The 24,009-nt window shown below is 38.2% G+C and overlaps 1 protein-coding gene across 1 annotated transcript; it reads left to right on the top strand.

Annotated features, from left to right (window-relative positions):
• The first annotated feature begins 20,627 nt into the window (after positions 1 to 20,627).
• On the top strand, positions 20,628 to 22,660 carry DEFB115 (defensin beta 115). Its single transcript, XM_045521093.1, has 2 exons — positions 20,628 to 20,721; positions 22,419 to 22,660. The coding sequence occupies exons 1-2, from the start codon at positions 20,628 to 20,630 to the stop codon at positions 22,658 to 22,660; spliced, it is 336 nt and encodes a 111-aa protein (XP_045377049.1).
• The last annotated feature ends 1,349 nt before the right edge of the window (positions 22,661 to 24,009 follow it).

The following is a 24,009-nucleotide window of genomic DNA, read 5'->3' as shown; positions in this document are numbered from 1 at the left end:
AAATTCTTGTTTGCCTTGGCTCCTGGTCTCTGCGTGCTACTTTTTTAGCCATTTGGGGGGGGGGGGGCGTTCTTCTTCTGTCACCTGCCCCATAATATTTCTTTGCCATCTTTCCTGTCTTCTCTCTTTTTCATCATAGACACTTTACCTGTATTTCTCATTATTAGACAAATGACAATCCCAGCCCAAACCAATGGGTCAAAGTCCATGCACTCATTAAATGACCAATTTATATAGTTGGATTTTAATTTTTATGGGACTTAGAAGCTTAATAGAAAAATTCGATAATGTTGAGAGGTTTGAGATTCAGTGACATTCAGACATGTTTGACAGAGATTAGAGGCTTGGCAGAACCCGGTTTCAAAAAGGGATGCAGACATTTTTGGCAGAAGTAGCATGATTAGACCCAAATTTTAGTGTTTGGAAGAAAGTGTTGGTTCTGGGTTCAGCATTGTAGTTGAAATATAACATTTCTAGACTTTCTACTTTCTATAGTATTTGTAGAGGGAAAACTGTTGTGGGATTCTAGGTTTAAAGAACAGATTCTCATTTCCCTGGTTTCTACATGTCTCAGAGAAAGAAACATGAATATAAAGACAGAAGGGTTTGTCCCCTGTTCCCCATCACTGCTCAGAAGTTGTGAGATTTTGGACAAGTTCTGTATTTACATGTTCAACCCAGACAACATCTCTGAAGTCTAGACTTACATTTTATATTACATATTTGTTATGTCCTCTTGGACTTCTCAGCCATCTGAGACTCAAATGTCCTAAACTGAATTCCAAACCTGTTTGCCTGGCTTTTCCTTTGTTTTTCCTTTTTGATAATCAGCATCTACAATTCGTTCTGTTGCTCAGTTTAGAAACTTGAGAGTCATTCTTGATCCCCCCAGTTCATCTCAAGTCACCATGTTCAAACCATTAAGATGTGCTTTTAGTTCCAACTCTCAGACTGATCTCAATTTAATGATGAGATCAGCTTTGCAAAATCAAAAGTAGAGGATTCACTATTTTGAAAGTGAAAAAACTCAACCAATTAAGAGGTCCTTAATGTTTTATTCCCGAGAATGTACATTTTTACTCATTTAGGGATCTTCAGTATCATATTCCCCTTTGCTCTTCTCAAAAGTAATGTGCTTTCCTTTGTTTTCAAGTGTATCTTTGTCTACCTTTGTTTTTGATGGTTATCAGTCTGCCCATCAAATGGTGTCTTTGAAGTCTGTCATTTTATAAGGTCCACCTCATTCTCCCTAGCATAGCATCAGTTCCTGTCATTCTTCCTTCTCGAGTTTCACTCTCTCCATTGCTCATCAACAAAGATCTTATAGGGATGTTAAGCTATATTACGTTATAAAAGAAAGCCTGTAATTTTGATGTGTTAATCAACAGGTGTGAAGTGAATTTCAGCCCCTGGCTGATAAACATTTACCTCCTTACTTCTTGAAAAAGATTTTTTTTAAATATGGAATTTATATTTTACTCAAATTTGAAATATGTCAATTTATCAGTATCAGATATGAAATGCTAATTCAATATGACTGTATCTGAATAACTGAAAATAATAGATACCACCCAAATTAGTAATAAATCATCAAGACCTACATTACTAAAAAAGATTTCTAATAAATGGCAAACACTTAAGATTTTTGAATCTGGCCATTCTTGTGCAACCATTTGGCATAGTTTGTAAGATCCTAAGGAAAGTGGAGGTGGAATACAGAATGCGGACCGAATTCCCATATGGCCTTACTTTCAGATCCTCCTCTGTATTTCCCTCCTGTGGTCCAGGGATTCCACGGTTCCACACTTGAGCTCAGAAATGCTTTGTACTTCAGGTAGGAACCATCAACTGAGTTTGACTATATTTTTTGTCACCTCTGTTAACTCTTATTGTCTGTACCTGAGAAAAATCAGGTCTACTGTTTTTCAGGGCAGACTCTGCTCTGAATGGTCCTCAATCAAATGGTCAAGAAGACAGTTCCATCTCTGTTTAGCTTATTTTAAACTGGTATAATATCACTTAGTATAATTTGGAATTGGTGATTAGAGATTACCTCCAAACTAGTATTTTTTTTTTTTTTTTTGCTTTATTCTGAGGGCAAGATGTTCCAAAATATCTAAGAGAAAAATCTAGAAACCTTCCATTCTGGCCAACAAGATAGTCATGGTATTTGTGGGAAGAAGAGGCTTACAAAAAGAAATCAAAATTCGAAATTCTCTGTTTTACAGATATGTCTAAGAGAGGCTGAAAAATATCATTAATGAAACCCAAAATGGGGAAAAAAGCCTTTTCAGGCACATATAGGTCAAACTCCCCCCTTCAAAAAACTCATTTGTATTGCTGACTTAAAAGCCAACCCATTACCAGAGTTTTCATATACCTCCAGATTTTGTACAGAAAGGTTTCAGAAACTCTACAGTATTGCCTCACTATAAGTTAAGCCCTCAAAGCATTCTTACTATAATTTCCTAGTGTTCAAAAGAATACATCCTAAATAATAGTAAATAGGTGTTATTCCACTTAGATTAAATACACCAAAGGCTTTTCACCAGATTCACTCTATTTTAGGGAAATTGAATCACTTGTTGCTCAAAACATAATAGATGAAAAGAAAGAACTCTCTTCTCAGAGTATGTTTGGGAATACAAAGGCATGGAGGAATTGATTGTATTTTAAACAACAAAACTGAATCTAGAAGGAGGCACTTGAATAGATGCTAACCTTAAATATAGGCAACAAAGCTGTATGTTAACATGTAAGGTAATTTCTAATTTATAGATAAATAGATCTATTCCTTTCAAAGATAAAACAAAATAAAACCAAACACCACCCCCAAACAAAAGCATTTTGGAGCATTACACATGCATTTAAGCTTTTTGAAATAAAACTATATTCAGAAAGGCACTGTTATACCAAAAAATTGTTAAGAAAAATTATCAGACGTTTGGAAATAAGTAAAAGAGATTACTGGGTGTCCTTTCTGTGCAGAGCTAGAAATTATTTTGTGGATCCTCCTGGGATTAGAATTCTATTAAGGGTGTGGTCCTTTGAATGACTTTCCAATGACAAGGCTATTTTATTTATTTATTTATTTATTTTTATTTTTAAAATTTCTTTATTGATTTATAATCATTTTACAATGTTGTGTCAAATTCCAGTGTAGAGCACAATTTTTCAGTTATACATGAACATGTATATATTCATTGTCACATGACTAGGCTATTTTAAAACTTTGTATGGGTAAAGGCCAATTTTCAGAAAACTGATATTGCAAAAATTCTTTTTCGAAAGTCACGCCAACTATTCCCATACGTAACAATGCAAAGAGTCTTGATGCAATTGGATGAACATGATTTCTGTTTGGTGGGAAAGTTTATACTGAATGTTATACTTTACTGCTCTTTAGGATATTAAACAGGTCTATATCTATTTGCAAATTTATTTCAGAATCCTTTCGATTGATTATATTCATCATTGTTCCTCTAAACCAGTCTTAACATCTTACTGGTTTCTTCATTATTCATTAGTCAAATGAAATCATTGACATTTGCTCATTTTATACTCATATGTGTCAGGTTTTTAACTTTACAAACTTTATATTGCACCCTATCCTTTATGACAATAAAGACATACAGGATGAAAGTATTAAACATGTAAAATTTGTATTTGTGCTTTGGTGATTTTTTGAGAGAAAAACAGTAATACTGAATGTCTCAGTATGAAATAATTATGTCAAATTATTTTTAAATTAATAATACATTTTTTCCAGTAGAGTTGTAAAATCTTAAAGAGAAATTTAATTTTGCCTGATGAACCAATCTGTAGATCAGTAACTGGCAAGGTATTTGGATCTCAGATCAAAGTCCCCCCAGTAGATGGACCACTCTGTTGTTGATACAGTCCAATTTATTAGTTTTTTATTTAATGGTAGCATTTTCTGGGTTTTTGAAAAGAAATTCTTTCCTACAATAGGGTCAAGAACATATTAACCTGTATTTTCTGAATACTCAAGTTTGTCTTGTTCATCCTTATAGCTCCAGCTGTTCCCAGATGGTCTGGGATACAGTTGGCACTCAGTAAATATTAGCGGATAAATGAAAGAAATTAACACATTTCAGCCTTGCTTTTGACACCTATAAAGTTTTTAAAAATTTACTTTTTAAATGGAGTTTTTTTTACTGGGACATATTTTTCTTATTTTTTTGTAAGAGGCAGGAATATAACTGCATCTTCCTAAGTATGACCAAATTTTATAGCTCCGCTAATTGACTAGTCTCTTTTTTCTACTGATTTCCCACCTATGTTGATCATACATCAAAATTCTTTATATGCATGATCTATTTCTAGGCTCCCTATTTTGTTCCATTGGTCATTACGTTTATCTCTGCATCAAGATTTCTCTATTTTAACAACTATATAGTCATGTAAGTAGTTCTAATATATGGTAGGTTAAGTCATCATCCCGATGATTTTTCTTCAGAAGTTTCTTGGCAATTTTTGACCTTTTTATTTTCTTACTTCCCGAGTAGTACTGATACTGGTGGTTCACAAAGCACACTTTGAGAACCCATCCTTGGGAACCCAGGGTAAGACAGTTGACGTCGAGTGGTCCTAGAAAGCAGAGTTTTGAATGGTATTTGGAATTGGATTTTCCACTTGTTTGAAAGGAATAGGGATCTTATTATTAGTGGTAAGCAGGGTGCTAATTACCCTTGGCACATAGTAGCATCACTATTACTAAAACTTCCACCTGTTTACATGGGATGAAATTCAGGTGGACAATAATGCATTGCAAGGTCAAGTGGCCACTACACTAGATTAGCATGGGGGCAATAACTAGAAGGAATAGAAGAATAATTAGGATTGTAGTGTAGAGTTGCTGGCAGAAATGAAGCTCCCCTTCTGCCCCACTGGAGAGGGGGCTTCCCCAGGTGAGGGCGCTTTTCCTCCTTCGCTGCTCTGTCCCACCCCATTTCCTTTTTTCTCCTACCTGGTTTTATGAAGATTTACCTTGTGCTTTCAATTGTACAAGATCTTCTGCCAAAGTTCAGTAGGTATTCTGTGAGAATTGTTTTACATGTTGATGTATTTTTGATACATTCACAGGAGAGGGTGAGCTTCCACATTCTTCTATTCTGCCATCTTGAAGCCAATGCATAATGTTTTTTACCTTCCATTTTCCTCCCTTTTCCATCCTCCTTCCCTCAAGTTTCCTTTCATCTTTTTTCTTTTATCTTGATGGCTAGTATAGTGCTGGATATGCAGTAAATGCTACTGATTAGTGTGATATACTCTTGACAGGAGTATCAATAAATATATATATATATATATATATATATATATATATATATATATATATATATTAAGTTTATTTAATTCTTATAACTACATATTCATTTTTTTGTTTAGTTGATTGAGTGATTCTCTCATTCATTCCAATTTGTCTTACACAAAATGCAAACTGGCTCTACTTTTACTTTGTCTCTTACTGGGAAGGAAGGCCCACCTCATTGTGGGTGCTGGCAAAGCTCCTACACTCACACAGAGTGTCCAGGATAAAGTATGGAATACATGTTATCTTTTTGCCTCACTGACTTCAGGTATGTCCCATCCTTATTAGTTCACTGCCCACAAACTTGGCCTACTTCTGAAACTAATAAAGCAAGACACTGTCCTGCTGCAAAGACTTCTATTCTGTCCTCCTTGGGTGCTCTTTATTCTCTCAGGACTTGGCAGTTATGAAGCCTTATTTAATGACCATTGTCATCCTTCTGATCCTGGTTCATAAGACATCAGGTAACTTAAGCTACTCTCAAAGGTTCTGGAGTCCTGCATGTGGTTTGGTAATTCTGGTAACCTTGAGTAGGCAACTTAGGGTGTTAACCCCAGGTTCATGTCACGCCAGAGTCTTACTGGCTTTGTAATGTTATGATCCATTTAAGAGTTTTGTGCTTCTGGGTGAAGTAATGGTGGAGAGAATTGGACATAAGAGTATATTAAGATGGTAATGTCATTGAAATGACAAGTTGGGACATGTGTTAGGTGTGAGGAATTGAGTCCAAGTTGAGAATTTATAAAATCAATCAAGGGGTTACTTTGGAGATTGGGAAATGAATTGTGGTGCAAAGAAGATAAAACCTTTTGGTTGGAGTGATGGTAGAAAAATAAATAGTGATTTATTGGAAGTGAGGGATTGTATTTATGGAATCAGGGGGGCTGGTGGTTTGAAATAGGAAGAGATGGAACTGCTATTTGTGACTCAATGGATCTTGCAGTGAAGTTGTGAGAAGCTGGGAGTAGATGGGATTTCCATATGGGCTGTTTGTTAGATTGAAGCTGGATATTGGTGTTGGTTGGCTTGATTAGTATTGTGTTTGTCCTGGGCTTGGGGCTTGGGCGGGCATAGGATAGAGGTAAAGCTGGGATTTGGAGTTAGTTTTTTCAGGTGTTTGTTTCAAGGAGGTTGACTGTGAGGTTGCTATAGATAGAATTTGGGTTAGTCTAGGGTACAGGTTGGTTGGATTTGAATGAGATCCCCTGAGATGATCACAGCTGGGCAGTCAATCATCTCTGGATTAAATATATCCAATGATCTTTCCCCATTCTTCAAAAACGTCCTTGAATGTGGCTATCATTAACCATAAATAGCCTTAGATGCAGGAGAGGGCAGTGAAGGTAAATAAAACTGGGAGTCTCTAATGTTTCCAGATCCCTTAAAACCTTGGCTTGTCAAGTAAATATGCTCTCACCTTGCACCCCAGAATACGACAGAAACATAGGAGAAGCTTTAACTAACCCTGTAGACAACCAGAATTGTTACTTCTTTCTTGGGCCTGAGCTCAGAGTTACTATGTTTAGCCTTTTCTCTTCTTTCGCCTCCTTCCTCCTCTCCTGCTCCATCACTCCCTTTCTTCTTACTCTCTAGCCTCCTGTCCCCCTATTTCTTGACCTATTTTACCTTCTTCCTTGAGGTATACTTGTTCCCATGTGCAGTAAAACAGTCAAATAGTATTGGTCACAGAAGTGGGTTTACAAATAAAAGGAAGGCAGAACTTCATTCTTCAAGAACTATAAAAAGTTTTGCTTCCTTAATGATTATTTAATATATACATCTGCAACAATTCATTTCCAGGAACTATTTTGACCAATCTACTCCAATAAGAAAATCAAAGCCTACTTGATCTTCTTGAAAGCCAAGACTGTCATAAATATCTGTATCTCTCATTTAATCTAAATGCTTTATTTACTTCCTTAGTAAATGTCTATTGAATTAATTAATATATGAATGATTTATGACTAAATAAATAAAAATAGTGGGCCATAGAAATGTAGATGAGTGGGCAAAATCTTTGAAGTTTGGAGAGGATAAATTTTGGGGTGTCCAGTGTGCAGGATATAAATGCATTAGATATGTTTGGGCTCTGGGTGGAGCTGGGAAAGTTCTTGTTTGCTGATGTAGTCGGTACTTGATTTAACATCTCTTAAATTGATCTTGAAGTAAAGATCATAAAATGCATCTTCAGGGGATGTGGTATGGGAAATACCTAGATGTGAGTATTAGGAGGTCAGGATTAGGAAGAGTTGAGGAATTCACATCACGTAGAGGTATATTATAATTGGGCACAGCGGGGGCAACTCTTGCAAAGTATCCTTCCCCAAGCCTACTGAATCTCCGGAGAAGGACAACATCATGAACTAATAAATGTATATTGAGAGTTCTAGGAGAAGAAAGGAGCAGAGAGTTTACTTGAAGAAATAATGGCTGTAAACTTCCCAAATTTGAGGAAAGACATGGGTATACAAATATAAGAAGCAAAAAGAAAATCCAAGTAGGATAAACTCAAAGAGATCCACTGAAACAGATTATAATAAAACTACAAAAGTCAAAGCCAAAAAGACAATCTTGAAATAAGCAAGAGAAAAGCAAATTGCCACGTACAAGGGATTCTCAATAGTTGTCCATAGACTCTTAGGATCTGTTCATTTTGTTTCTTTTTGCTCTTTGAACTTGATAATTTCAGATGTCCTTCTTCAGGTTTGCTGATTCTTTTATCTGCCTCTTTGAGTCTGTTGTTAAACCTTTCTAGTGACATTCATTTCAGTTATTCTTTTGCAGCTCCAGATTTTCTGTTTAATTCTTTTAATTTTTTTCTCTGTTGTATTTTCATTTTGTTTATTTTTTTCCCTGATTTTGCTAGATGTCTGTTTTTGTTCCTCTTTAGCTCATTAAGAATATTTGAGACAGTTGTTTTAAGTCTGTAAAATAAGTTTGAGACCTGTGTTTCTTTAGGGTAAGTTTCTGGAGATTTATTTTGTTTCTTTGAATGGACCATGTTTCCTGTACTTTGCATGCCTTGAGATCTTTTACTGAAAACTGGGTATTTAAAAAAACCAAAAAACCACAGTTCTCTCTTCCAGTGTTTGATACAGGCTCTATTTAGGGGTAGATCTTCATTAATCAGTCCACTGTGAAAGCTCAAGTTCCTCTCTGGTATTTTCTGAGAATGTGTTTTCCCTAAGCCTGTGCGTGTGTTTCCTCTTATCCCAATTTTCCCATATATATGGCTGCTTTTAAATGTCTTAATTTCCCTTACTCTCATTTGTTTATTCTTAAGGCCTTAGGTGTTCTATTGTATTCCTCTTTCCATAATCTCTTGTTCTAAGGCACCTATGGGACTATAGTCCCCTGAAAGTTTCACAAGCTTCAGTGCACACCACTGCCTTCAGCAGCCTCTAACTCGATATCCAAACTATGCCATCATTTCCATCAATGCTCTTAGTCAAGCAAGGCAGAAACAAGTCCCTCAGGCAGCCGACACACAGGCCAGAATATTGTAAGCAAATTCCACTTTTTTTCTTCCATCCTGAGGGAGGAGATGGGAGTTGAGTAACTTCCTCCTGACCATGCTATGCTGCACCAAGGAGTGGGCGGAGCAAGGGTGAGCAAAATTGCTACAAATGTTTCTAGCATTCTGAGTGTGGCTTTTCCTTGGTTAGGTGTTTGCTTGATTGCTGAAGCTTCTTAACTGGTTACTAGAGTTCCCACAAAGCTACTTTGGTCCTCAAAATATTTATTTGATGTTTCTGTGGGGGAAATGAGGGCCTGCAGCTTCCTAGTCCACCATCTTGCTGATGTAACTAACTCCAGAAGCTTTGAGTCATGTAGACCAGAACTTAAATCTTGGCTCTCACCTTTACCAATCTGGTGACCTTAGCAGGAACATGGTCTCTTTTTGTACTTCAGTTTTCTGATTTGAAAACTGGAGATAATTACCGGTTGTTGTAAGTTTTCACTGAAGCAACATATAAAAACTCTTGGCACTAGTAGTGTTAAACGTTTGATAATAGTTTTTATTTTCTTTCTAAAGACCTCTTTTTCTTTTGAGAAACCCATATATTTCTAATAATTAATGCTTATAGAATATGTTAGGGACTGTATCACTAAAGGATTTTCAGACAAAAGTCTTTTATACACATGTATATATCTGAGTGACTGTTTCGTTGTCATGTCCATTGATACATAGTTGTTGAACTCACACCAATAGGTGTGTACAGTAAGCCCATATGTCCATACTCAGTTTGCACGTGATTGTGGATCTGTGAATAAACTGAGTTGTACATATGTATCCATGCCAATGTGACCTCTGATACACTGTAGCTGTTTCTGGGTTGGGTGGCAATGCCCAAATGGTTTCAAGTGTAGTATAGATTTATCAATAAAAAAATGCTAAAAAATAAGTGGTCTATTATTACTGCCATTGTAAAGATGAGAACAATGGAGAGACAGAGAGCTTAAGCTACTTGTCCAAAGACAAGATCTAATAAACGACAGAGCCCAGGTTTGAATCTAGATTTTTTTTTTATTAATTTATAATCATTTTACAATGTTGTGTCAAATTCCAGTGTAGAGCACAATTTTTCAGTTATACATGAACATGTATATATTCATTGTCACATTTTTTTTCTCTGTGAGCTACCATAAGATCTTGTATATATTTCCCTGTGCTATACAGTATAATCTTGTTTATCTATTCTACAATTTTGAAATCCCATCTATCCCTTCCCACCCTCCGCCCCCTTGGCAACCACAAGTTTGTATTCTACGTCTATGAGTCTGTTTCTGTTTTGTATTTATGCTTTGTTTGTTTTTGTTTTTTTAGATTCCACATATGAGCGATCTCATATGGTATTTTTCTTTCTCTTTCTGGCTTACTTCACTTAGAATGACATTCTCCAGGAGCATCCATGTTGCTGCAAATGGCGTTATGTTGTTGGTTTTTATGGCTGAATAGTATTCCATCGTATAAATATACCACCTCTTCTTTATCCAGTCATCCGTTGATGGACATTTAGGCTGTTTCCATGTCTTGGCTATTGTAAATAGTGCTGCTATGAACATTGGGGTGCAGATGTCATTTTGGAGTAGGGTTCCTTCTGGATATATGCCCAGGAGCGGAATTCCTGGGTCATACGGTAAGTCTATTCCTAGTCTTTTGAGGAATCTCCATACTGTTTTCCACCGTGGCTGCACCAAACTGCATTCCCACCAGCAGTGTAGGAGGGTTCCCTTTTCTCCACAGCCTCTTCAGCATTTGTCATTTGTGTATTTTTGAATGATGGCCATTCTGACTGGTGTGTGATACCTCATTGTAGTTTTGATTTGCATTTCTCTGATAATTAGTGATATTGAGCATTTTTTCATGTGCCTACTGATCATTTGTATGTCTTCCTTGGAGAATTGCCTGTTTAGGTCTTTTGCCCATTTTTGGATTGGGTTGTATGGTTGTTTCTTATTGAGTCGTATGAGCTGCTTATATGTTCTGGAGATCATTTGTCGGTTTCACTTGCAAATTTTTTTTCCCATTCCGTAGGTTGTCTTTTTGTTTTACTTATGGTTCCTTTGCTGTGCAGAAGCTTGTAAGTTTCATTAGGTTCCATTTGTTTATTCTTGTTTTTATTTCTTCTAGGCGAACATTTTTGAGATGTCTGTCAGATAATGTTTTGCCTATATTTTCTTCTAGGAGGTTTATTGTATCTTGTCTTATATTTAAGTCTTTGATCCATTTTGAGTTTATTGTTGTGCATGGTGTAAGGGAGTGCTCTAGCTTCATTGCTTTGCATGCTGCTGTCCAGTTTTCCCAGCACCATTTGCTGAATAGACTGTCTTTATTCCATTGTATATTCTTGCCTCCTTTGTCGAAGATTAGTTGACCAAAATTTGTGGGTTCATTTCTGGGCTCTCGGTTCTGTTCCATTGGTCTCTATGTCTGTTTTGGTACCAATACCATGCTGTCTTGATGACTGTAGCTCTATAGTATTGTCTGAAGTCTGGGAGAGTTATTCCTCCAGTCTCTTTCTTTCTCTTCAGTAATGCTTTGGCAATTCTAGGTCTTTGATGGTTCCATATAAATGATTTGTTATATTTGTTATATTATTATGATTTGTTCTAGTTCTGTGAAGTACGTATGGGTAATTTGATAGGGATTGCATTAAATCTGTAGATTGCCTTGGGCAGTGTGACCATTTTAACAATATTGATTCTTCCAATCCAAGAGCATGGGATATCTTTCCATTTTTTAAAGTCTTCTTTAATTTCCTTAATCAGTGTTTTATAGTTTTCCATGTATAAGTCTTTCACCTCCTTGGTTAGATTTATTCCTAGGTATTTTATTACTTTGGGTGTATTTTAAATAGATTATTTTTATTACAGCTCCCATGCACTTAAAATTTTATATCTTCCGTTATCATGATCACATAGAGACTAACCATAGCCATATTTTCCCCAGGAAGCATGAAGACATTACCCAAACAACAGAAGACAGAGGATTTTGGAAGTACGTGTGAGGGAGGTGAAGGATTATGCAGAAGGAAATGCAGAGCAAATGAAGCTGAAATACACTACTGTGCAAATGGCAAAAAGTGCTGTGTGAAATCATATGCAACCATTCTTTCTAATGTAGTAGAGAATAACATTGACTGGTCAAAATTTTGGATCACCACTAGTCAACCTACTTACTGAAGATTCTCAACCTTTTCCCTTTATTAAAATCTTCCTGTCAATTTTTTTCACTATAAAATTTCATTCCAGCCTCCTCTGTCTGTCTTTTACACTATGAATATTCATGATTAGGGGAGGGAGGTCGGGTGGGAGCCATAGAATTTGGTAAAAGACTCTAGTCTAAAAAGCAAATAAAATGCTGGGATTGTTCAGTAGATGTAGAGGGTACAGAGGAAGGAGATTATATTTTACCTTGCTTGCTTACCACAGAGAGTGAAAAAGACATAAGGAGGCACTTCAAAAAACTGGGTATCTAAATGGCCACTAAACATATGATAGGGTGTCAAAACTCATTAGCTATCAAGTAAAAGTCAAAGCATCAGTGAGATGTTATTTAGCATATGCCAAATGGCTGAACATGTGATGATTCCATATGTTGCTAAGAATGTGGAGGAACTGGAACCTTCATAAATTGCTGGTAAGTATATAAATGAAAAATTGGACACATAAAGTTCATATGCTTCACTATACCCACTTTAAGCACATACATAACTGAAATGAGTACACATGTTCATCAAAAGAGTACACATGTAGAAGAACATTCATAAAAGCATCTTCTTATCCCTAAAGTACATCAACAGGAAAATAAATACACTACATTACAATGAAAATGAATAGACTGTTTCTCCACACAATAACATGGGTCAATCTCAATAACACAATGATGAGTAAAGAAATCCATGACTCCCTTTTACATGGAGTTTAAAACTAAGAAAAATAGTAATATGGCGTTAGAAATCAAGATAGTGATAACCTCTGCAAAGGAAAAAGAAGTGAACTTCCATAATGCTGGTAAAGTTTATTTCTTGACCTGAATATTCGTTACACAGGCTTGTCAGTTTTGTGATAATTCATCAGACTTAATCCTTTTGCACTGCTTTGTGCAAACCTCTAGCCAGGGTCACCAAGAAGAAAAGAGAAGAACCCAAATAAACAAAATAAGAAATGAAAAAGGAGAAATAACAACCAAAACCACAGTAACACAAAAAATCATAACAAAAATACGATGAAGTTATATGCCAACAAATTGGACAACCTAGAAGAAACGGACAAGTGTCTGTAAACATTCAACCTGCCAAAACTAGTCAAGAAGAAACAGATCATTTGAACAGACTAGTCACTAGAGATGAAATAGAATCCGTAATAATAATAATAATAAAAATCTCCCTGCAAACAAAAGGCCAGGACAAGATAGCTTCACTGGGGAAGTCTACAAAAAAAAAATACAAAAAAAAAACTTATGTGGAGCTTTCTCAAACTTTTCCAAAAGTTTGAAGAGGAGGGAACACTCCCAAAGTCATTCTATGAAGCCTCTATCACCCTGATACCAAAACCAGACAAAAACACCACAAAAAACAAAATTACAGGCCAATATCTTTGATGAACATAGATGCAAAAATTCTCAACAAATTAAATCCAGTATTTAAAATGTTTCAATAAGTGTTAACCAAAATACGAGAGAGCCAAAACTGCATGTAATTATGCAAAAATGCTAAGTTCTTTCAGTTTGAAGGGATGATTTGTATTTTTTTTCCTATTTGTTCCTTTGTGTATTTTCTAAATGATTTCAGTGAACAAAAATGATTTTTCTTCCTTATTTCATGATTTAACTCTAACCCTCCAGTCCACTGGTCTTAGTTATATATTTGAGGCTACCTGGAATGTGTGTTTCCTCTTCAGCATGACATTCCACACGTACAACAGAGGGCCAAATCCTAAACATTCCACACGTAACATTTCTTCCTAGTTTCTTTTTGCTATTTCCCCAGATTTATGGTTATTTATGGTCTTATGGCCTGATTCTACAGCTCTTCAGTAGTTCTGAAATAGGAGTTTCTTGATACTGAAGGCAGAGGAGTCAGTAGGACAAATTAAGTACAGAACTGTGTGCATCTCTGCTTCTGGATTTTATTGACTTCTCTAGGAGTCTGGGGATAGGTAATGAGGTGGAGAGGCAAAGAATATTGTGTTACCTGGGACAGGACTTCATTTGCCGGCAGCACTAGATATTCACTCTTTAGAGTCAACAGGCTCAGATTCTCTCAGCGGAGGCTGAAGCCTTGAAAGAGAAGTTATCCCCCTAGCAGAAGTGTACTGAGTTATGGAAAGAGATCTACTCATACAAAGAAGCTTTTTTCTGTTACTCCTTCTCCACCCCCACCAGCTGCACTATGGACCTTACAATATTTTCCCACAATTAGCCATCTTTTCCGTAGCAGAATTTGTTATTCTAAATTGACATCTGTTAAATTTATGTATTTCCACCACCTTTAAAAAAAAAACCATAGGACTATAAAAAAATTAATAACAGAAACTTCAGTTAAATGGAGTTGGGAGACCAGAAAAGGGAGTTCTCACACACCGCTAGCATGGGAGGAAGGAGGAAGAAACACTCCTCTTCTTTCCTGGGAAGGACTTAGCCTCTGAAAAGCCATAGACTCTTCGTTTACTAGAACCCTCTCAACTTCCTTTTCCTCTTTATAAAAGTTCTCCTCCCCTTGTCCTGTAAGGAGGACTTGCACATGACTCATTTTGGTTGCAGGCTCTGAACTGCAATTCTCTGCTGATCCCAAATAAATCCATTTTTGCCTGAGAACTATCAGGCAATCTATTTGTTTCACGTCAACAGGACATATACAGTAAAAAGATGATGCCTCTCCTTTTTGAAATCCAGGACCACTACCTGTCTCATATGTAAGCTCTGATGAGGAACAAACACATTGTTAATATTTTGAGCAACATGGGGATACATATTGGAATCAGATTCCTGCAAGGAAGTTAATAATCTGCTTCTCCTTCATCTTCATTTACAGAATGGGAAACTGAGGTCCAGAAACATTAAATGATGCACCTCAAGTCACATGTTAGAAAGAAATGGGGGTGAGATGGGAATGCATGCCTGTGACACTCTATCCCACGTTCTTCCCACTTCAAACCATTGATGACAAAATTCACTTCTCTCTATACGTCTGCCATCCTCCAATAAGCTGTACCACAGAAGATGCTAAATGTGATTATAACCTGAACTCCCCCAGTTCAAGCTGTATTACATCTATTAAGTGACAAACGTGACCAGAGAGTCATTGAGAAGGAGTGAGATCTTTTCTATGTGTTTGTGGATACAAGAAGCATAGGCTATCTTGGAACTCTGTATACTCATTAGTAATGTTCCTTTAGCAGCAGTAAACATGTCAGATACAAAACCTCACTTTGGGTGAAACTGGACAAAATCTTTTCCCTTGGCCAGACTGGTTAAGAAATTTTTCTCAGTTCCTTGTAGAAGAGAAGACTGGAAACTAGGGACAAATAACAACATGCATTCTATTAAATGTAAGTTAACTCATGCTATGATAGCATACATCTCAGAGACTTTATTGCTAGATATTAGATTTTCTCAAAATGCGCAAAGTTACATAGTTACAGCTGACCCTCCCAAAGTTACAGTAAAGATGATAATGGTGCGATGTGGCACTTACTGAGGACATATGTGCTGGGCACTCTTCACAGCACTTATTTTAACCCTTTAATTCTACTTTAAAAAGCACTATTATTGTTATAACTTTATAAATGGGGGCCATAAAAATTAAATGACTTGCCCAACATCCAAGGCTGTTTGGTTCTTCAGCCTGCATTTCTAATCACCAATCTTCAGTGCCTCTTCTAAGTCCTCAGGAGCACAGCCCTCATGTTCTTTAATGGATTAGAAGCCCCTGTTCAGGCAGGGACCACATTGGTCTAATTTGTTGCTCTATCCTCAGACTGTGTCACTGATCCTAGCACAGAGTGGATGCTTAAGAAAATGATTCTTTGGTGCTGAATGGTGTTGACAACTCAATGCTGTGGCATTCCCATTTTCCATCCCATCCTAAGTGTGGGACAGAGCTGCTCTTTGGTTCTCCACAGCCCAGCAGAATCTGCCTGGGATGTTTAGTGAGACTTTACTAAAGAGTATATAACATAAAATAACTTGCCACTACCATGTGCATCTGCCATAAACTCTCTCACCTCTGCTTCTATTTCTCTTTTCAAACCTCTCTACCTGTTCAGCAAGTAGAATGTGTGTGTGTAGCATACGTGCATGTGTGTAAGAGAGAGGGAGGGAATGAGACAGAGAAAGAGGAAGAAGGAGAGAGAGACAGCAAGAGAGGGAGATCTTTCATTTCCCCGCATTTCCCAATTCAGATTGCCAGACTGAACTAATTCAAGGATGACTGACTGACTGACTGACTGACTGACCGACACTGGGAATATCCTCCATTTTCTAACCCTAACCCTAACCCTAACCCTAACCCTGGGAGGAGGCTGCTCCCTCAGCTTCTGCCTGTGGAGGGCTATCATTGGGTTCTTATGGGCTGGTCAAAAGACCAACATTAAGATCACTGTTGTGCTTATAATCCCTTGACTAGGTATTAAACCTATTCTTTCTTCTTCAACCAAAACAGTAAAATAAGTTTGTGCATATCAACATCTGAGTCATCAAACGTGGCCAGACATTTCTGAACTTAAGCTTATTCTAAGACCAAGAACTACCTTATCTATTGACAATTCGTATCCAAGGAACACAACCTAGTTATGAGATGAGTTATTTTGGTGTCTGGAGAGAGCAGAACATTCACAAGCTTATTTCTACCTCTTGTGGTAAAATGACTCCCCCAAAATGGCTGCTGCCACCACCATCTATGTCCCCAGGGGGAGTCCAAGTTGCCTCCTGCCTCTCCAAGAGGTTCCCCAAGATTTATAGTAAAGATTACAGCAGAAATAAAGAGACTAGCAAGACAATTGAAAAGATTAATGAAACTAAGAATTGGTTTTTTCAAGACATAAACAAAATAACAAAGCTTTAGTTAGGCTTAACCAAGTAAAAAGAGAGAAGATATATTACACCATACACAAAACTCAACTGAAAATTGATTAATGATTTAAATGTAACATCTGAAACCATAAAACTATTAGGAGAAAACACAATGGAAAGTTACGTGAAATTAGTCTTGCAATAAATTTTGTGGATTTGACTCTAAAAACATAGGCAACTGATGCAAAAACAAGCAAGTGTGACTACATCAAACCAAAAAAGCTCTCTGCATAGCAAAGGAAATAATCAACCAACTGAAAATGCAATCTCCAGAATGGGAGAAAATATTTGAAAACATACATCTGATAAGTAGTTAATATCCAAAACATATAAAAAGCTCATACAATTCAGTAGCAAAAAAAAGTCAAGTCATCCTATTAAAAAAAGGGCAAGGGGGCTGAACTGACATTTTCCCAAAGAAGACAGCTAAAGGGTCCACAAGCATGTGAAGAAGCACTCAACATCACTAATTGTCAGGGAAATCTAAGTCAAAACCACAGTGAGATACCCAACCTGTTAAGATGGCAAACACAATTCTGGGTTAATACCTGAAGGAAATGAAAACGGTTTTTGAAAACATTATCTTGAAGAGGTATGTACACTCCCTTGATCACTGCAGCATTATTCACAATAAGCCAAGATATGGAAACAATCTACGTGTCTGTTGATGGATGAATGGATAAAGAAAATGTGATATATACATATGTACACATATACTACAAGTACACATATACACATTGGAGTATTGTTCAGTATTAAAAAGGAGGAAATCCTGCCAGCTTGGACAATATGTTGATAGATGGACACGGAGAACATTATGCTAAGTGAAATAAGTCAGATACAGAAAACAAATAAGGTATAATTTCACTTACATGGTGAATCTAAATTAGTTGAACTCATGGAAGAAGAGAGCAGAAAGGTGGTTGCTAGGGCTTGGGAGAGGGCAGATGAAATGGAGACATGCAGGTCAAAGGGCACAAAATTTCAGTTAGGAGATGAATAAGCACTGGGAACCTGGTGTGCAACATGGTAACTATAATCACTAACACTTAACTGTATATCTGAAATTTGCTAAGAAGGTAGATCTTAAGTGTTCTCACCTTTTTAAAAAAGAAAAAGACAACTATATGAGGCAGTGGGTGTGTTAATTAACTTGATTATGTACACATATATCAAATCATCACACTGTTATCTCAAATATATACAATTTTTATTTGTAAAAAATTAAAAGTAAATAAGATTCCCCTGCGGGCGGGGAAGAAATGAATACACAGGCTGAGACAGGGCACAAGTACTGCTTAGGTGTCGCTTAGAGAGAAACATAAGTCTGGTTTGCAAGAAGCTTCTCAGCAAAATGCGAAGCCTATAAAAAAGGTCAAGAAACAGATTAATTGTCAAGAACACAAGTTGCTTGTGAGGTCCACTGGTGGTGACTGACAGGGAGACGATGGAGGTGAGCAGGGAATTATCGTAAAGGGAGTTTAGAACTGATTCCTGTACTCGCCGTACAGCTTTTGAAAGGTTTGGAAGGAAAAACAAAAAGCTCAGATTTGGGTTTTAGGAACAATCCCCTGGCAATGCTCCATACTATTGCTCTGCCTGCCTCTATGATTTTAGTTTCCTTTATTCACTCCCTCCCTCACTCTACTCCAGACACACTTGACTTTTTGCTCTTCCTAAGACACCGAGCACTCTTCTTCCTCAGAGTCTTCACCCTTGCTCTTCTCTGCCTGGAAGATTCTAGATAGCCACGTGGCCCACTTCCTCAGTCCCTGTAGTTTTCTACTCAACGTCACTTCCTCAGAGAGTCCTTCCTGAATAACCTGTTCAAAACAGGCACACATACACACACACCATACACCATATTATTCTCTATCCCTTATCCTGCTTTATTTTTCTTTATAGTACTTGTCCCCACCTGGCCTTATATGTCTGTTGTCTCTGTCCCCAGTCGGAGTGCCAGGATGCTGCTTTCTTCCCCTCCTAGACCCAGCGCCCAGCACTGTGCCTTGTCAACAGATCCACATCCAGCAACTCAGCAGTCGTCCCTGCAGAATCTGAGAGCTGGATCACGCAGACTCGGTTGGCAGCATTTGGACACTGGGCTTCTCCCAGACTGTCTAGCTATTTCCAGATGTTTCCAATCATCGGAGGTTTTTCCAATTAGTTTAAACCTGCTGCCCTGCAATTTCCACCCAAGACTTTTAGTTCTGCCCTCTAGGCCTGCACAGAACATGTCCTTCAGAAGATAACAACCGTAACTCTCTTCAGGCCATGACTGTTTTTCAGGTGAAGCAGGCTTCTTCTTCCTTCATTACTCAGGCCTTGATCCTCTGGGATGACAGAAAGAACATGGGCTCTGGGGACAGGTAAACCAGATCTGAGTCCACCCCTCACCCTACACACTGTGTAACCCTGAGCAATTCATATCTACCTGGGACAGATCAAGGATCTATGAAGATTCGAAGGGACCATGTGTGTAAAGTTTATGTCATAGTTACTGAGAGACAGTGAGAGTTCAGTGGATGGCTTCAAGCTCACTGCTTTCCTGGAGAACACATTACCTGGATATTAAGGGCAAAACAGACCTCCTGAACCCCATCAGGCTGTCTCTAGTATCTGCCAACTGCACAAAGAAGACAGTGTAATAGAAGAACACTGGATCCATCAAAAGGTGAAAAATAACCATAAAACAGACCAACGACCCCCAAAAAGAAAATCCAGTGGACTCACAGACAGACTTCCTGATGGAGTCAAGGCAGCGCCCCTTCTACACCCTCTTTGCTGCTCTGTTCTTCAGGACTAGAGTCCAAGAAAGGCCCAGAAGCAGCTAATATCAAAGATTTGGAGTAGGCAATGAACATATATATGTTCATGTATAACTGAAAAATTGTGCTCTACACTGGAATTTGACAGAACATTGTAAAATGATTATAAATCAATAAAAATGTTAAAAAAAAAAGATTTGGAGTAGGAATTAAGGAGAAAAATGCAGAGTTAAAAAGAGCTGGACTAAGAGTTGGGTTATAAGTGCTCTCAGTCTTTTCTTTCTTGCCCACAGTGTGACCCTAGGCAAGACCCTTCTCTTCCACCCGGTGGGCCTGCATTTTCTCAGCTGACAAATGCCAATTCTGAGGATATAAGTGAATACCATCCATGTATCCATTCATTCATTCATTCATTCATTCATTCATTCATTCATTGTTTTCAACAGATGTTCACTGCACAGTCCGGACACACAGAAATCAAAGCCAGTCCCTGATTTCAGGGGTCTCACTGTCTGTTACACATTGCTCTTGACAGTGTCAGTCTGATAGAGGAGATGAACTAGAAAAAGACTTAGTTCCAGCTTCTCGCGATAGACATTATGATAGAAAGAAGGAAGCAGAGAGGCTGTGAGAACCTAAGAGAAGGGGGCTAAACTTCCCAAGGACAGGAGCGGGAAAGGCTTCTTGGAATGTGGGCCCATTCTCTCCGCAATGCCACAGACTTTTGTAGGACTCATATGTCCTCTCCTAATGCCTTCCACTTTCCCAGCTGAAGTCTAATCTAGAAAAGGATTCTGAACACTGGATGGTCTATTCACATTGCTGACTTGTAGCCTGATGTCCTGGGTGGTGGAACATTCCGCCCTTCTCTGACTTATTGTCCATGACTCAGCCCTACCCAGGTCAATAAAACACAGAGTGAAAACCTACCCTCCCTAGCACATTCAGTATGCTGCTGGATCACTCCTCACCCCTCTCAGGATATATTCAACTCTTGTTCCTGGCCTTAGCTGTCCTTGTGGTCCTGGCTGAGGCTTCCCCAGGTAACCAGACCATGGAGAGGAGGGAAAAGGGAGTAGGAATGGGGTCCAAATCGTAGAATCATTGGAAGACCCACCATGTGTGGGAGTGAGGACTGCTCACAGGGATGGCTCAGATCTGGTGAAAAGCCTTATCATGAATATGCCCCATGATAAGGGTGGTCTGTCACCCCGACCGTGGTGGTGCTTTTCATTAGGGAACCCGAAAAATATCAGCAGAGGCCAGGGTTTCTTGTATGAAGCCCCTTCCATATGCAGAAACAACCCCAAACCCCTAGTGTCCTTAATATCCTTGTCCTGAATGTCAACAGGGTCTCATCCCAGACACCTCTCACTTCCAACTGATACCACTTCTACACCGCCTCCTGCGGTAACCAGTCCCATTACTCTGCCTTTCCCGTTTGGTTTTGAATGCTCCTTAAAATCAATCAGAAAAGCATCTTGCTCTTGTCTTAGTATTTATAGTGAAAATGTAGGTTGATGTTGGATAGCCACAGGTTTTTAAATAGCCTCAAAGTGTAGAGCTGAGGCTAGGACAGAAGATTCTGGATTCCAGACTGAACATGGCCAAAGCACTCTAAAAATATAACGGACTTCTTGGCCGAGTGGTGGAATAACTTTCTAACAGAAATGTTTTCCACTTGGGATTCCCAGGAATTCTAAAGTTTGACTTTTAATTTCATGATTTCCTTTCGGGTTTGTGCTGTTGAAAGTTGCATCCTCCCTTGGATCAGCTTTTCAAGCTGAAAGCATTTGTCCATCACTCAGTTGTTTGAAAAGCAAAAGAAGGTAATTATGGGCTAACCCTGAGTTGGTTTCAGCCTACTGTAAACTCTGGTGAGGGCAGTTGGAATAGAGGAGGGAGTGCCATCATCTTGACTCTGATTTTTTTCCAGTCCAAATGTCCTAGGAAGAAAGAGAATTGGGAATTATTTCCCAAGAAGGGAGTTGGTGGTGGGGAATAGAGCAAGTTTGTAATTTAAACCAACATACTATGATCTCTCAACTGAACCCACTGTGCTTGGGAAGCTGGGTCAATGAACGCTCTGTGTTCCATTGACCTATGTAGGGCTGAGAACATCTGCCTGCTGATCGGCAATATAAACTGATCTTTCAGTGTTCAAAGTACTGCTCTAGACATCCTCTGGGCATCAGCCTAGACCAGTGGCTGGCACATGGTAGGTGCTCAACAAATCACAAGTGCAGGAATGAAGAGGGGGGAAAATACCAGATAATTGAAGGCACTGTCCCATTCCTTGACAAGCACCTAGATTTGGGGGCAAGGAGGAACTGGTGTTGGTGAGACTGTGAAAAATGATGAAGATGGAAAGATGCTAAGCATAAAGATAAAGTCAAATTAGAGCTGGTTGGAGGCAGGAAGATAACTGCTCATATCTAATATGTGTCAAGACCAGCAGCAAGCATTCTACATGCACAACTTTATTTAATATTCCCAAGAATGCCATTACATTTCAACAGTTCATTCTAAGCATTATGACTACAGTTACCAACATCTTTAGTGTAATAGCCTTTACTCGTTCATGTATTTGTTTCATCATCTTTTTTTAAACACTTTTTATTGAGTTATAGTCATTTTACAATGTTGTGTCATATTCCAGGGTAGAGCACAATTTTTCAGTTATACATGAAATACATACATTCACTGTCACATTTGTTTCATCATCTCTTTATTTTGATAGATGGATGGGCCAGAAAGTGTGGTTATGGAACTGGCAGATGCAGAAAATCTTGCAAAGCAAATGAGAAGAAGAAAGAAAAATGTGGGGCAAGAAAGGTTTGCTGCATCCCTGTAGTAAAGCATAAACCAATAGAATCTGCCAAGAAAGAAGAGATGACATTTTGGACTACGACAAGTATGACCAAGTATCCATCTAAGACTTGTGATGAGACAATTTTGGCAGCCACTGTAGTGCGTCAGTGAGATTGCTCTCAGGTCGCCTACATGGTTTTTAGATCCTTAGACATCTGCCGGGTCCTCACATGATCCATTAAAAAATATGTGCTCTTTCCAGCTACTGTTCTTTCTTGTCTCTCTAGGCCTCTGTAGCCTAACATGTCTAGGCTGTCCCAGGATATGACTGGGATATCAGTTCTTACAGTAAGACAGTTTTATAGATTCTGGATCCTGAATTCTCAAGCCTCTGACTAGGTGCTTCTAGGTCTCTGAATGTAGAAGTTTTCCAGGTTAATACAAATTCCACCTTGGTCACACGTTCTTATCTCTGCTGAGATAGGCCACTGTGGTCCAGAAGTCTTCTTGCCTGTTTAGTTTAGGGTATAGCCCAAGGCTCTGTCTCATTGTATCACTCTGGGAATTGATCCCTTACCCAAACCCCTAATCACACCTGGCTTTTCAAGTATTGGCATGCCCTCTGACCAAGAGGCAACCCTTCCTGCCCCAATCAAATGGCGGAGGAGGGAGGAATAGTAAAACTAACTAACTAACTAAACAAACAAAGACCTTGAAAATTTACTGAGAACTTACTGTGTGCAAAGCCTTGTCCTAAGCACTTACATATATACCTCATTTTGCCCTAACAATAGCTCCACGCAGTAGAAAATAGTATTATGTCCTTTGGCCCGAAGGGGAAACTAAGTTACAGAGAGATTAAGTGACTTGCCCCAGCCGGCACAAAGATCTAGCTCAGTAGTAGGACTTTGAACCCACGATGCCTGAGCTCAGACATTACGTTTCCTCATAGTGGAAAATGATTGTTGCAGCAAAAAAGCTTCCCTTTACTCGTCCCCACCAGAACCAACTTCCTCAATGTGGAAGGTGTGGTGAAAGGGAAAGCTTTGTGAGCCTCCTTGTGGTTAAGATGTGTAATAAACCCAGCCCTGAATGGTATATCTAGGCACCAATAGAAATTTGTCTTGTTGCAGTTAAGGAGGAAGTTGTTCCCATTTAGCCGACAGTCTTAGTTCAGAAGCCAATGCCAATAAGGTCCTAAAGTTGAAAATTATCCCTAGCCTTTGTTGACCTAATTATCTGGAAAACAAAAATAACCTCAAAACATTAAAGAGTTAAATTTCAAAATGGAGCCTATAAGCGAAAATCTATAAATCAGCAGGAAAAAACCGACTGCTGTCAAAATAAAAGGGAAAAATAGGCAGAACCACATACTTTGTAGAAAAACTAAAATACACAATACATATATATCTGAAGTTTAACTTCCCCATAGTCAAAGAAATAGAAGCTATTATATATTTAGGTATTTTCCCTCATTTTAAAATTTGCAGTGTTCAGAAATTGATGATACACTAAGCAGA

Source organism: Camelus bactrianus, chromosome 19 (assembly GCF_048773025.1).
Source record: "Camelus bactrianus isolate YW-2024 breed Bactrian camel chromosome 19, ASM4877302v1, whole genome shotgun sequence".
NCBI lineage: Eukaryota > Metazoa > Chordata > Mammalia > Artiodactyla > Camelidae > Camelus > Camelus bactrianus.
Note: the sequence above shows the minus strand (reverse complement) of the source record. Positions and strands in the feature narration are given on the sequence as shown.